The 14613-nt window shown below is 48.8% G+C and overlaps 1 protein-coding gene across 2 annotated transcripts in view; it reads left to right on the top strand.

Moving 5' to 3' along the window:
• vwf (von Willebrand factor) overlaps positions 1-9142 on the top strand; it is a 42517-nt gene extending 33375 nt beyond the window's left edge. For both annotated transcript variants that reach the window (XM_056281664.1, XM_056281663.1), the window contains 12 exons: positions 1788-1892; positions 1975-2186; positions 3010-3159; positions 3263-3385; positions 4152-4332; positions 4680-4720; positions 6422-6538; positions 6845-6943; positions 7784-7912; positions 8025-8064; positions 8157-8254; positions 8943-9142. In XM_056281664.1, the coding sequence (XP_056137639.1) occupies positions 1788-1892; positions 1975-2186; positions 3010-3159; positions 3263-3385; positions 4152-4332; positions 4680-4720; positions 6422-6538; positions 6845-6943; positions 7784-7912; positions 8025-8064; positions 8157-8254; positions 8943-9128 (1481 nt within the window). In that variant the 3' untranslated portion in view covers positions 9129-9142. The remainder of the gene's footprint in view (positions 1-1787; positions 1893-1974; positions 2187-3009; positions 3160-3262; positions 3386-4151; positions 4333-4679; positions 4721-6421; positions 6539-6844; positions 6944-7783; positions 7913-8024; positions 8065-8156; positions 8255-8942) is intronic.
• The last annotated feature ends 5471 nt before the right edge of the window (positions 9143-14613 follow it).

The raw sequence follows: 14613 nt of genomic DNA, 5'->3' as shown, positions 1-14613 counted from the left end.
CTCCAGTCGCCCCTCCCCCCCAACAGGCGCCCCGTCCGACCAGAGGAGGCGCTGGTTCAGCGACCAGGACACATACTCACATCCGGCTTTCCACCCTTAGACACGGCCTATTGTGTCTGTAGGGAGGCCCGACCAAGCCGGAGGTAACACGGGGACTCGAACCGCTGATCCCCGTGTTGTTAGGCAACAGAATAGAGCGCTATGCAACCCGGACGCCCTCACATCTCTTTCTTAAATAATAATAAAAAAAATATATTTTACCGTACACGGATAAATAGACTCCCTAGCCCTCGGCTAACGCGTCAGACCCCTTAGTCGACTGGTTAACGTAGTCGCCCGTGGTGCGGGAGACCGGGGTTCGCGTCCTGGTTGTGGCGGATTCCCGGCTACCCCCCGAATTTGCTACTTCTGACACCAATGTAGCGAATTCGGGGGGGGCAGTCCGGAAAAGCTGCAGCCGGGACGCGAACCCGGGTCTCCCGCACCACAGGCGACTACGTTAACCAGTCGACCAAGGGGTCAGACCCGTTAGCCGAGGGCTAGCGAGTCTATTTATCCATGTACGGTACACTACATATATATATACATATATATATATATCTCCAAATCTCCATGTAGATACTTGTCTTAGAAAGTTTCTGTTAATAAACGTTGTGTCTAGATGAACCGATTCAACGTTCTTTGATTTTCTTACCAGGATTATTGAGCCCGCATCAAGTCACCTTAGTGGTCTTTATTAGACGGGATCCTTCGTATTGGTAAATGATTAAGGTTTCTATTTAATCCCCATCTCCTGCAAAGAGCTATCGTCAGCCGGGCTGTTATTGTAGATATGGCTTTGCGTTGCTTGGTTAAAAGACGTCTCTAACTGAGAAATTATCTGTTTTCCACGTGCCGGTGCTGGGGGTCGCGAGACATGCCGCAGGGCAGGCAGGCAGCCATTCACAGGGGGAAATAAAACTCTTTACAGAGCTAATTAAACGACCGGGAGGGCAAAGTTGAGAAGGATTCTGAGGCAACTGCACCATTCAACCATCTGTTTTTATCAGTCGCCTGCGTCAGCGAGTGCATTAACACCCCCCCCCCCCATTTATTCTACATCACATACTATGAGCTTTCTTGAGCAGCTGTTTTTTATCTTGGTAAAGCCCTGCATGGCGTTAACTGAAGTATCTGAGTATTCGGAAATATACTATATGTCCATACTTAATCCTTAAAGGTAAACGATTTACTGCGGTAAAATACAGCCCTCTTTTTCTTCTCTCCCCCGAATTGTATCTGGCCAATTACCCCGCTCTTCCAAGCCGTCCCGGTCGCTGCTCCTCCACCCCCTCTGCCGATCCGGGGAGGGCTGCAGACTACCACATGCCTCCTCCCATACATGTGGAGTCTCCAGCCGCTTCTTTTCCCCTGACAGTGAGGAGTTTCACCAGGGGGACGTAGTGCGTGGGAGGATCATGATATTCCCCCCCAGTCCCCCCCGAACAGGCGCCCTGACTGACCCAAAGGAGGCGCTAGTGCAGTGACCAGGACACATACCCACATCCAGCTTCCCACCCGCAGACACGGCCAATTGTGTCTGTAGGGACGCCCGACCAAGCCGGAGGTAACACGGGGATTCGAACCACTGATCCCCGTGTTGGTAGGCAACGGAATAGACCGCTGCTCTACCCGGACGCCCCAAACATAACCCTCTTGGAGTCTCACTAGTTTTGTGCTGGTGAATCCAGTCTCATTAAACAGTCTGCTAAACAGAAGATCAACGCTGTGACATTTTGACCTTTCAGTTTGTGATCTGGTAAGCTGCAATCTGCCAGAAGTGCCCCGCTGTGAGGACGGACAGACTGTGGTCTTGAAAAACCCCGGCGAGTGTCAGCCCATGTATGAGTGTGGTAAGTAACTCCGTCGCTCTGTTTCACGCACGTGCATGTTCTCTCTGCAGAAAGTCTGACCGCCCGACCTCTCCTCTGCTAGTGTGCAAACAGGAGGAGTGTGAGCTCCAAGCCGCCTCTGCTCCTGCTTGTCCCGCCCACCGCCGCCTGTCAGTCAAGAAGACGCAGTGCTGCAGTGTGTTTGAGTGTGCGTGTAGCTGCCAGAACTCCACCCGGTCCTGCCCCCCTGGTTTCATCCCTTCCACCTCCAGCAACGACTGTGGCTGCACAGAGACGAGCTGCTTGCCTGACAAGGTGTGTGTGTGTGTGTGTGTGTGTGTGTGTGTGTGTGTGTGCACGTGTGTGTGTGCAAGCACGTGCACGTGCACATGTACGTTTGAATGTTTATCGGGAATCAGAACCATTTATTTGTCATTTCATTTAATGAAATATAATTTCCCCCAGCTCACAGCAGTGCAACACAAAGACAAAAACACATCCAAGCTACAAGAACACACATATCCAAACAACAAGAACACATATATCCAACATATCAAAAATAAATAAATAAATAAATAAATAACTTAAAAAAATCCCTGTCCAAGAGAATGAATGCCAGGATGACTGTCGAAACTGCCGGTGTGCATGGGCTAGCAGTTAGCTTAGCCTGCCCCGCTGCCACATCCTGTCAGACCGCCCTCGGTGTTTCCTCCTTGGGCGCAGCTCCAGGCAGGGCCGCAGTCCCCGGGCCCACCGGATGCAGCAGACCAGGCTCCCCCGGCATTAACAGCCCAAGATATACCCCCTGGCCAGACTTTACCCGAGGTTAAAGTGGGCTAGCCTGTTTTATACCCCGGGTATATTATGGGCTAGTCCAGTTTATACCCCAGGGTATATTTTAGGCTAGGCCAAACGGCGGGGGGGGGGGGGGTAATCTAGCCTGCTACACCCGCTGATTCAATGCCAGGTCTCCCAGCCAGATGTGCATATGGGTGCAATTACAGGACTAATTGTAGAAGTATGGGTACTTCTACCCATCTGACCACAAATAACAGTGCACTACAAACTCTATCAAACTACCCATTTTTTGTGTTTCTCTATCTGTACTACCTTGTGTTTTTGCAATCTACCTGGCCAGGTGTGTGTGGTTGGTGGTGTGGTGTACCCAGTGGGGAGTCAATGGGAAGAGAAGTGCCAGAAGTGCAGCTGCACCCAGCTGCAAGACAGTCACATGTCTTTACACATCGCCCAGTGTACCCCGCCTGTCTGTGACCAGACCTGTCCCCTGGTAAGACACACACACACACACACCCACACACCCACACACACACACACACACACACACACACATACACATGGTGATCGTACCTGTGCTGTTTCTTATACTGCAGGGCTCGTCATACAGACCATCAGAGGGAGAGTGCTGTGGGAAGTGCAGGAAGGACAGCTGTGTGGAGTCAGAGTCGGAGGGACCGATGCCGGGCGACACGCTGAGAGGGGAGCGCCTCAGATATGTATGTGTGACGGGACAGCAGGCCCACACCACATCCAGCCCAAATGATATTTGCAAATAATTCCCAGCAAATATTTTTCCACGCTTGATGTTGGTGAGATTTACCATGTCAGACATCAAGTTTGCTGATAGTAGACCGAGGTCGCGACTACTTCGGAACCCAATTTCTGTCTGGGTTGGTCCCATAGCCTTTACCCCTCCCAGGGCATCTACAAGGCAGTAGTTTGTTTTGTTATTTAACCCATAACTGGGGTAACCTTGACTCAATTACCAGGATATGTCCACGTTCAAGTGGGCCATAGTAATTGGTCTCGGGGGGGGGGGTTACTCCTCTGGGGGTTTTCTGTCGGGGTTTGCCCTGCCCTTAGCCTTTGGCTAAATGGCTAAATAGCCTATCCCACAATCCAACAAGGTAGCAGGGGGCCGGTTACTTTCTAGGGCGCCGGCGATTCGCCTATAGCCAGAGCTCCGTTAGTGATAACAGTGTGAACCACGAGAAGGTGGGGTCAACTTGCTTGGGAGAAGCTTTGTGTTGCACTAGACATGTGTGTTTTTGATACACGCCACACCAGACCAGCTCAGACCTAAGACCTATCAAGTACTACAAGTAGGTTAAAATAAATGCTAGGAAAGACTCGTGAACAATTTTGACCCAATTGTGGCATTACCTCATTGCACAGTACAGTGAGATTTCAATACTGCTATGTAGGTATCTTAACTGCCTTACTTCCTGTTCTCTCTATGCCTCCGACCCTGTCCACCTTTAGGTGGGTGAGGTGTGGCAGTCTCCAGGAGATAAATGTGTTTCCCACAAGTGTGTAAGGGCAAATGATGAGGTGCTCATTGCTTCGTCTAACGTCAGCTGCCCACCGATGGACAACCCCGCCTGCCCCCTGGGAACCGAGCTACGCTGCGACATGTTGGACTGCTGTCCCCACTGCAGCTGTGGTAAACACAAACATACACACACACACACGCACACAACACAAAGTGGGTGATATGTAGGGGATTCTTGAGGAGGAAAACCACAGAGCTGAGGATTCTTTACTTCTTCACCTTGTGTGATGGAGTGAAAAGAGAAGCCCTCTTCTGCAGAAATTCATCAATCAGACTTGCACGTACCACGGTGCAGCTTCAACCTCTAGCCAGCAGAGGGCTCTGTAGTGTTAGCTTCGTGCCTGTGCTCTAAAGCCAACATAAGAGGGTAAAGCCCCTTGGAGCCTAAGGTTTTATATTGTGTTTAATGTATGGTAATGGCATTATCCCTAATCTTGTTTATGCTATTCTCTCCACAGCTCCTATGGATGCCTGTGTGCTCAACCACACTGTGATAGGAGTAAGTGATCCTGCACACCAGTCTCAGTAGAACCACGCTATGAATGAATGAATGAATGAACGGTGATTTATTTCGAATATGTAAATGATTAGGATATAACATACAGATAAACCATTGCCAATAATCTGAAGTGATCAACAAATCCACACGTCAAACTCGGCGAACAAATCTCCGTGTGCGTCGGATTATTTGTTACACGTTGGAAAAGGAGTGGGAGGAAGGATACACTTATTTTTTCCTGCCCCTTCTCACCTACTCTTAACTTAATTCAGCTACTATACATTTCAACCTCAACTCCCACTGTGCTGTGTAGTTCACATTCAATGCAAGTTGTGCTGCACAATACAAACTCAACTACTGTGAACAATAGGAGTAAAAGGGGGAAAAACATGAGAGAAAGAAAAGAAAAACAGAAAATAAAGAAAAAGAAAAACACCTCCTAATGTCATGTACCAAGAATAAACAGATCTCAATGTTATGTGCAACCCAAATATCCACTTGGAGTCTTAGAAAGAAAAACAAAAGTAATAAGAAATGTTTACAGATAGATAAAACTTAGTTAACACAACTCTTCTTCATCCCTCTATCTCTTGATAGTCAGTCCTTGGTACTTCTTCTTGAACTGTGTAATATTTGTACTTTGCTTGAGTTCCATGCTGAGACTGTTACACAATTTTACCCCACAGATTGAAATGCCCATGCTCTTCAGAGTCGTACCAACATACAATTTCTTGAAGTTCAATTTCCCTCTCAGATCATATTCCCCCTTCTCTATCTGAGAATATTTTTTGTGTATTACTCGGTAGTAGATTGTTTGTTGCTTTGAACATTATTTGTGTTGCGTTAAATTCTGCTAAATCCCTGAACTTCAAGGCACTTGACTTTAGAAATAGCTTGTTGGTGTGTTCACCATATCCTACATTATTAACTATCCTTATGGCTCTTTTTTGTTGTATACATAATGGTTGTGGGTTGGTGTTGTAGGTGTTACCCCATACCTACTCACAGTAGATCAGATATGGTAAAATAAATGAACGGTACAGAGTGTACAGTGATTTATGATCCAGAATATGCTTTTCCCATGATGCAATGCTCCCTGCCAGCTTTGCTTGCACAATATATTATGTGAGGTTTCCGGCAGATTTTGTGGTCTGGTATCACACCTAGACATTTATTTTCATATATTCTTCCTAGTTGGACACTGTCTATCCCTACTTTTACTTTTGTATTTATTAAGTGATTTCCAATCAACATAAACTTTGCTTTGTCCAGAATTAAGGATAATTTGTTTTCGTCAAACAACTGTTTTAATTTTTCCATGTCTATTGTGGTCACTTCCAAAAGCTGCTGTAAATTCTCACCAGAACAAAACATATTTGTGTCATCAGCAAATAGAACAAATTTCACTATTTTTGATATCTTGCATATATAATTTAAGTACAGAATGAACAGCTTTGGACCTAAAACCGACCCCTGGGGCACACCACAAGTAATATCCATGCATGACGATTCATATTCACCTATCATTACAAACTGCTGCCTGTTACGTAAATAGCTTCTCAGCCAATTCTGCACCACCCCTCTGATACAACACCTCTCCAATTTGTCTATTAATCTGTTAATCTACTGAATGTATACAGTATATTTCTTGTGAAACTACTTCATTTGTGTGTGTGTGTGTGTGTGTGTGTGCGTTTGCAGGCGGGGGAGAGGTTGATGCTGGATGTGTGTACACACTGTGAGTGCTCGGTGGAGAATGGGGCTGTGAGGAAATACAGACTAGCTTGCAGGAAAATCAGATGTCCCGTCTGCCCTGAGGTAACCTCCATCATCACCATCACCTATATCATCATCATCATCATCATCATCATCATAGTTTTCCTTGTCATTATCCATACCATTATATTAATCATGAAATTGTCACCATCTTTCGTCATTCAAAACTTTGCTCATCCTCTCACCACATCCTCACCCTGCGTATCATGAGAATCTCTATGATTTTGACCGTAGACCGTTCTAGTGAGGTAATTGGATTTAAGCTGCCTTTGACTTTCACAAAATTGCTATGGTTTTTGTGTGCTCTTGTATGTTAACTGAAGTGCACTGCTGACCTTGATGTTTCAGGGCTACAGCCTGGAGCAGGAGCCAGACGCTTGCTGTGGTCGCTGTGTTCCCACAGCCTGCATCCTGCAAAGGCCAAACGGACGCATTACCCATCTGCAGGTAGCCGCTACACAAACAGCCCTCGCACACGGGCGCACGCACACACAAAACCAGACGAACAAAACATTATGGCTACCTGACGTACCCTGGCAAGCTGTCACATGCAAACAGCACCACACACACACACACACACACACACACACACACACACACACACACACACACACACACACACACACACGGCTGATTTGATATTTCTGATTGAACGTACTACTCGGGCAGAGGGGTGGTGTTTTGATTCGGGAAGCCCTGCTGCTGGAGTGTTTTTGAGCAAGCTACTGAATCCTTCCCACAGCTCTGGAGCTGAGCATGCACTTTGAGGGGACCAAAATAAAGCACAGGTCTCTCTTTTGGAGATCAGTAAAACATCAGGGAATAGATTATTTTTTATTTTTTCCCCGCTAACGAGTTCGTTTCCTGATTGTGAGGCCCCCAGGTGGCTTCAGCAGTGAATGAGCGGAAGCCAGAACATACATTATTTTGTCTTCACTACCAAATTACTCTTCTTCTTTTTTCCAGTATGAAGGCTTCAGTTACAAGAACCTCTATATGTTTAGGCGGCACGGCGGTGCAGTGGTTAGTGTGGTCGCCTCACAGCAAGAAGGTCCTGGCTTCGAGCCCCGGGGTAGTCCAGCCTTGGGGTTCGTCCCGGATTGTCCTCTGTGTGGAGTCTGTGATGGCCCGGCGGCCTGTCCAGGGTGTCTCCCCGCCTGCCGCCCAATGACTGCTGGGATAGGCTCCAGCATCGCCGCGACCCAGAGGGCGGGATAAGCGGTTTGGATAATGGGTGGATGTATGCATGTTATCATACAGCACATCACACACACATCTCTCTCGTAGGTGAACACCACCGACGTCGACGGATGCAGCCGCTATACTTGTAGCACGAACGATAAAGGAGATCTGGTGCTGCAGACTAAAGTGACCATCTGCCCTCCCTTCGACCGTCAAGCCTGCCTGGACAAGGGGGTACGACAGCGACACACCCCCTCTTCCTTCTTATGTTGCGTTCGCACCCGAACTCCTACACCTTCAACGAAGTGTTATTTCACGTCATTCCTCCACTTCTTTCTGTTCCCAGGGGAAGGTCAGCCAGATGGGTACCAGCTGCTGTGAGATGTGTGAGTAGTGTGTTGCCCGCGCTTGGTACGTATGGACTCTGTGCTCGCTCTGGTTTTATTTCTGCTAAGAGGACGCATGTGTCTGTGTGAAGGTACGGAGCCGGAGTGCATCAAGACGGCGGGAATGCTCAACTACATCAAAGTGGATGACTGCCAATCAGAACACCAGATAGAACTGCAGTATTGCGAGGTGAGGGGACCACACACACACACACACGCACATGCACACACACACACACACACACACACACACACACACACACACACACACACACACACACACACACACACATTTAAGGATAAGGTTATTAATACGGGCGGCACAGTGGTGCAGCGGTTAGCCCGGTCTCCTCACAGCAAGAAGGTCCTGGGTTCGAGCCCCGGGGTAGTCCAGCCTTGGGGGTCGTCCCGGGTCGTCCTCTGTGTGGAGTTTGCTTGTTCTCCCCGTGTCTGCATGAGTTTCCTCCGGGGGCTCCGGTTTCCTCCCACAGTCCAAAGACAAGTAGGTCAGGTGGATCAGCCGTACTGAATTGTCCCTAGGTGTGTGTGTGTGTGTGTGTGTGTGATGGCCTGTCCGGGGTGTCTCTCCCCGCCTGCCGCCCAGTGACTTCTGGGATTGGCCCCAGCATCCCCGCGACCCTGAGAGCAGGATAAGCGGTTCGGATGGATGGATGGATGGATGGATGGATGGGTGGGTGGATGGATGGATGATGGATGGATGGATGGATGGATGGATGGATGGATGGGTGGATGGGTGGTTATTAATACGTGTTGTCCGGCAGGATTAGCCTAGAATGCTCAATGAAAACGTAATGTTGTCCCCCGCCCCCCCACCCCCCGCCCCCACCCTGATCCCTCTGTATCGCCGTGTCTTCCAGGGGAGGTGTAGCAGCAAGTCCATGTACTCCCTGGAGAGCGGCAGCGTGGAGCAGAAGTGTGTGTGCTGCGCCGCGGTGGAGACGGAGCCTCTCCACGTCCCGATCCTGTGCACCAACGGCACCCGCACCCACCACACCGTCCTGTCCGTCACTGCGTGTGACTGCTTGTCCAAACACTGCACCTAGAGGGAGAGAGAGGGGGGGGGAGAGAGGGAGAGAGAGGGGAGGGAGAGGGGGGAGAGAGGGAGGGGGAGTATATCCAAATAGAAAATATGTACTCATGCAAAAATAAACATGCAAAAAAACCTCCTCTTCACGCCCTCCTGTTGTGTTGCTCCTATGCTTGGGATTTGCGCATGTTTACCCTTGAGGTGGATGTAATGAGCCCGGTGTGGGGGGGTGGGTGGGGGGGGTCTCTCATACGGCACTACGAGGAGGTCCAGTTTTGACTCCCCCCTCCTTCCCCCCGCCAGCGCCACCTCTCGTCTATCCACTTACGCCCGTTCGCACGCATCGATAAGAGGCAGCACGCCTCTACACCTCCGCCCCCACGCCGGGACGGCGGTCAGGGAATTAGCCCCCCCCCCCCTCTCTCTCTCTCCCTCCCCGCCCCCGCGCCCCGCGCGCGCGTTAAGCTGTATAGGCCAGCGGGAGCGCGAGCGGATTGTCCACCATCTCAAGAGCGCCCGTGCGCCTCGAGCGCGTTTTGCCGTCCGTTGCCTGGAGATGAGCCGGAACAGGTGAGTGCGGCCCTGTCGCGTCCCGCTTCTACCAGCCTTCTAGTTTGGTTGAAAGTTGCGCGTCGCAAACCCGAACGACGCCGGGGGGGTCCGGAGGGTCGGGGGGGCGGCTTTGATGCGGACCGGAGGCGGGTCGACCGTCCAACTGTTGCGCTCGTGGGTATTTCTCCTGTTAAAGACACGCGCCCGCGCGGGGGGGGGGGGCTTGCGCCTCTGCCGCCCCGGCGCGGACGCGCTCGAACCCGGCCGTGTTCCGGCCGCGTTCTGCCGCGTTCTGGCCGCGTTCTGCCTTACACGGCAACGCGCCCTTTTCGTGTAGCGAGTCTCGTGCTGAAGTCCCCTTTGATTAGGCTAATCTTGCGTTTCTGACCAAGAAAGGCGCGTGCGGCTATGTGATTCGCGCGCGCGCGCGCGCGTGCGTTTGCTTTTCAGCGGGTGGGTTGATGGCATTAGACAAAAGCGGGCAGCTGTTATAATTAGGGATATGTAATCTGCTGAGACAATATTAGATCCTTTCCCTTTCCCCCCCGTTTGCCCTCTGCCCCTCAGCGAGCGCTCGTGGGACGGCGCTCAGCTGTAAATGAGTTTAACCTTCACGCCGCGTGGCCATGAGACACCGTCTATTTCCAGGGCCCGCTTGGACGGGATGGACTCGTCGTCTGTAATTTCACCCACTCGCACACTCTTTAGCCCACCCGCCCGGTCTTTTTCCTCCGGCCCCAGAACCGAACCTCTCCGTTCTGAACATTGGACCCTGTAGGCCCGCTGGTTGTTGGCCTACTGCGGCTGCAATATAGTATAGTGTGCTGGGCCGGCTGGCCAGTACGGGGCGCCGCCCCCTTCAACTATCAAGAGATGAAAAGCTAATTAAACATGTTAAATATAATTTAGTGGTATGATGCAAATAATGATGACATAAAAGCGTTTCCGGTCTGTGAGCGCCTGTCAGCAGCCATTAAATATTGGTTCAAACGGTATTTGGGTGCTTCCTGTCTGAATACATATACTTCCTGTCTGAATACCTATACTTCCGGTCTGAATACATATACTTCCTGGGTGAGGGGCGCCGGCCAAACCATACCTCATGTAAGCCCTCAAACTTGTGGCGAGCAGGTGACCTGAGGCTGCTGTCTGATTGGTTTGTTCAGATTTTCCAGGGGGCGCAGTTCTGTGCCGCCCCAGACACGCCCACTTTTATTGGCAGTGAATTGGCATCGTTTTAATGTTTTTTGCTCTAATGTGATTGGGCAATTCTCGTGGCTGTCAATCATGTTCACACCCACCACGATGCCTCGTCTCGACTGTCAATCATCCACCGTCTACCGACCCTGATAAAACTCTATCGGCTACATTGTCCTTCCTAGTAACTCTGTGACTGTGTGGACACTAAAGCAGCTGTCAGGTGGGCTGCGCCAAGGTAAATTGTGCCCCCCCCCCCCCCAAATTTTTTTTAGCACCAGCCGTCCACTTACACACGCCTCATCCCGCCTGCTTTCAATCCAGTGAACATCGTCTGTATGTCTGCACCGCAAAGCCCCCCCCCCCCCAAAAAAAAACAGAAAACAAAACTGGACCTTTTCATTCTGAACACTGGATCCTGTATGCACGCTGGTTTCTGACCTACTATGGTTGCAGTTATATAGCATACTTTATAATAATAATTATTATTATTATCATTATTATTATACTATATAGCATGCTAAGACTTTTGATTTAGTGTGGGCTGATTGTTCTTATGCTAACTGTCCTGGGCCTGTTTTTTTTGGGGGGTCGGTTGAAAGACCCACCCGACATCCTTCCTCGCCCATGCCCACGTGGCTGGCCCCCTTCCACCAGTGATGCCAGTCAATCAATCAGTCAAGCTGCATATTATATAGCGCTTTTCTAGCTGCAGAGCGCTTTACAAACGGAGGTCTAGCCGGCACTGGACTGAGACCTGGAAGACCACCAGTCAATTTTATTTGTATGGCCCAATAGCACAAACTGCAACTTTGCCTCAAGGGGACGATGCAGTCGACGATGTACCAAACAAATGTTGATTAGCCGAGAATTTTAAATGTAATTTTTTTTCTCGTCAATCAGTTTCATAATGTAAAATCCGTATCACCGTTACCATAGTCACATTTAAACTGGAATTAAGTACAATGCCTATGACTTGAGAATTATCTTCAGTCTTCATATGCTGGTTCTGGTCCCCCCCCCCCTCCTCCCCCCTTCCTGGCACAGGAAGGAACGCCTGCTCCAGTACACAGGGAGCCATGGCCGGGTGCCAGATAAGAACCACCCACGCTGTGCAAAGTATTTACCATTACGGTCGTCAAATTTATCGAAGCAAAACGAATGTTAAGATTGGTTTTAATTTCAAAAATGGGAATTCTGAATAATTTCTTAGATGACTTACCATTTTTATAAAAAACAAAAACAAAACCGAGGTATTTGTTTGGAAACACCAGTCATGTGCCGTGGAGGCCTATGTGGATCCAGATCTGTTTTTCTAACCCAGCACCGCACCAGCGGACCTCGCTGACACGTCCTCCCCTGTCCGGTTAAAGGTGTGCATGCATGGTAGAGTATCACTGCTCTGATCTCTGGTCCTCGGGACCCTCAGTGGGCTGCTGCCTGTTTACTGTTCTGTCAGGCGGCGAACCGCTGGCCGGGAAACCAGCAGCACTGCTGGTCCCAGTAAGTCTTGTTGAGAGCCCACTGCTTTAGGGAGCGCACTCGTTTGTTTACACCGTGCCTTTCTTCCTCTGCAAACCCCCCCCCCCCCAAAAAAAGTTCACCGTACAGCCAAGGCCTTCCTGCTCAGCAGTCTACTGCACAGATGAAGTTAATGCTGCTAAAATGTTGCATCAAGTTACTGATGGTAAATAACCGATATAAACTCAATCATCCATTTCTGTCAGCGCAAATCAATTCGTGCAACTCGGTTCATCCTTTTGCTGGTTTTCAGTGGGAGAAATTAAATTTCCGCACAAGATTGGTTCATATGAAGTAAGATATTAGAAAAAAAAACCAACTTTAATTTATTATAAGCATTGGCAGTGTATGCTCACAAAGGCCACTGTCACCCGTCTACTTTTTTAATCGATAAAATGTATTATAATTACACTTACGTTTACAACCATGAGCTCTCGGGAACCGGAATCGTTTATAAAGTAAAACGCTTCGGACAAAATAACATGAAATATTATCGACGGCAACACATTTGGTACCAGCTTGTAAACCTCCCTAGAAGGCACGAATGCAAAGATGTTAGAGAAGGTCTGTGGGAAAATACAGGTTTCAATAGGCAGGGGATGAATTTGACACAGTCTATTTGCTTATGTGTTTGTGTTTGAATTTCTTTTACTTACACACACACACACACACACACACACACACACACACACACACACACACACACACACACACACACACACACACACACACACACACAGAGGTGCTGAGTAGTATATTTGGGTGTTAAAGTAAAACCAGGCAACCTCTGTCTGCAGGCGGCGTTGCTTTTTATGCTCTTCAAGCTGAAAAAAAAGTCTTCCATTTGCATCCAGCTTCATACTGACGGGTTGGACCGAGTCCAGTAGTCTACGTCCAATTCAGAAATCTCCACTGTGGCAATCTAAGAGCAGAAGTTCAGAGGAAAACTGCAGAAACTTGAGCCCACGGCCACAGCAGTTTCCAACCTGTGTGTTTCTCAGGCAATACAAGGCTACTGCTAGTGCTAACGAGGCAAACATATTTGCAGTTTATTCATCCTGGAGTAGACATGACTCATTTCAACACTATCTCAATCATGGAAATTAAGCTTGCCTGATCTCCTGAACTCAAACTGCCGTGCGGGATTTCCAGTTTAGTACTCGTTTGCTAACACGAGGTCCACTGGGATTATATTTGAGGTGTGCGGGGGGGTGTAGACCACTTTCCGTGTTAGTCTGTAAATGCATGTTTAATGGCCCTTCCACCGCCTACGGCTCATTGCAAGCGAGCTGAAGTGGACGATTAGCGGTCCTATCAGGTTAGCTGCGGTGCTATTGCCATGTTTTCACTTTTCTTTTCTTTTTTTTTTTCATGACATGAAATGTCTCCTAACTTTCTGCTAATGCCTCTTTCGAACGTAGATCTGAGAGGACCAGAAGAGCAGCCCGGGAGGAAGCAAACCTTTCCAGTGTCACGGTTGGACATTACAGCCGCATGGTGTCGAGTTCGTAAACCCAAGAACGTACAATGATCGAAGGTGGTTGAACAAATGGGTGTGTTTTAAACCAGTAGTTTTCATTCTTTATCTTCTCTTACAAAGATAATTTGGACATATACCAATCACTATTGATAGTTCTATAAAGTATTCGGATGATGATGATGATTCTTCAGCCAGAAGGATGTATCAACAGGAACAGAGGGGAGGAAGCCCTGCGGCGGTTAGAGCCCAGGTTGGGGACGGTTGGCGTGTGCAGCTCTCGTCTTAGACGTAACCGTTCAAACGCTCTTCTTCTTGTCAGAAGATGATGTCCAGTGTAAAGCTTGACCCCCTCGACGGAGGTTCAGCTGCAGCGTGAGCATAATGGCGTGCACTGAAGTGTGCAGCCTAGAGCGACAAAACACGAGACAACTCTTATTTGGGACTTCTAGATTCGTTTTATCAGTCTAAAACAGACATGATTACACGCTGCTTACATGACGTTTGGATGCAAATTCACTCTAAAAGCCCCCTTACAGTAAGCACACTGTTGGCCTTTTTAAAAACAGTATATTTCGATGGGTAGCGTGGTTTCAAGTTCAAGTTTCACTTTATTTGCATATGCATATAAAAAGTACAATGTGTCTTCAAATGCAATGAAATGCACATGCCCTGGCTCCCTCAGCCCTTAAAACTATATATTAAGGAAATAATAAATAATAACACAAAAAAATAATCAAAATCCCCCCCAAAA

This window comes from Lampris incognitus, chromosome 6, assembly GCF_029633865.1.
Source record: "Lampris incognitus isolate fLamInc1 chromosome 6, fLamInc1.hap2, whole genome shotgun sequence".
Lineage (NCBI taxonomy): Eukaryota > Metazoa > Chordata > Actinopteri > Lampriformes > Lampridae > Lampris > Lampris incognitus.
The sequence above is the reverse complement of the archived record's forward strand: the minus strand, read 5'-3'. Positions and strand labels throughout refer to the sequence as shown.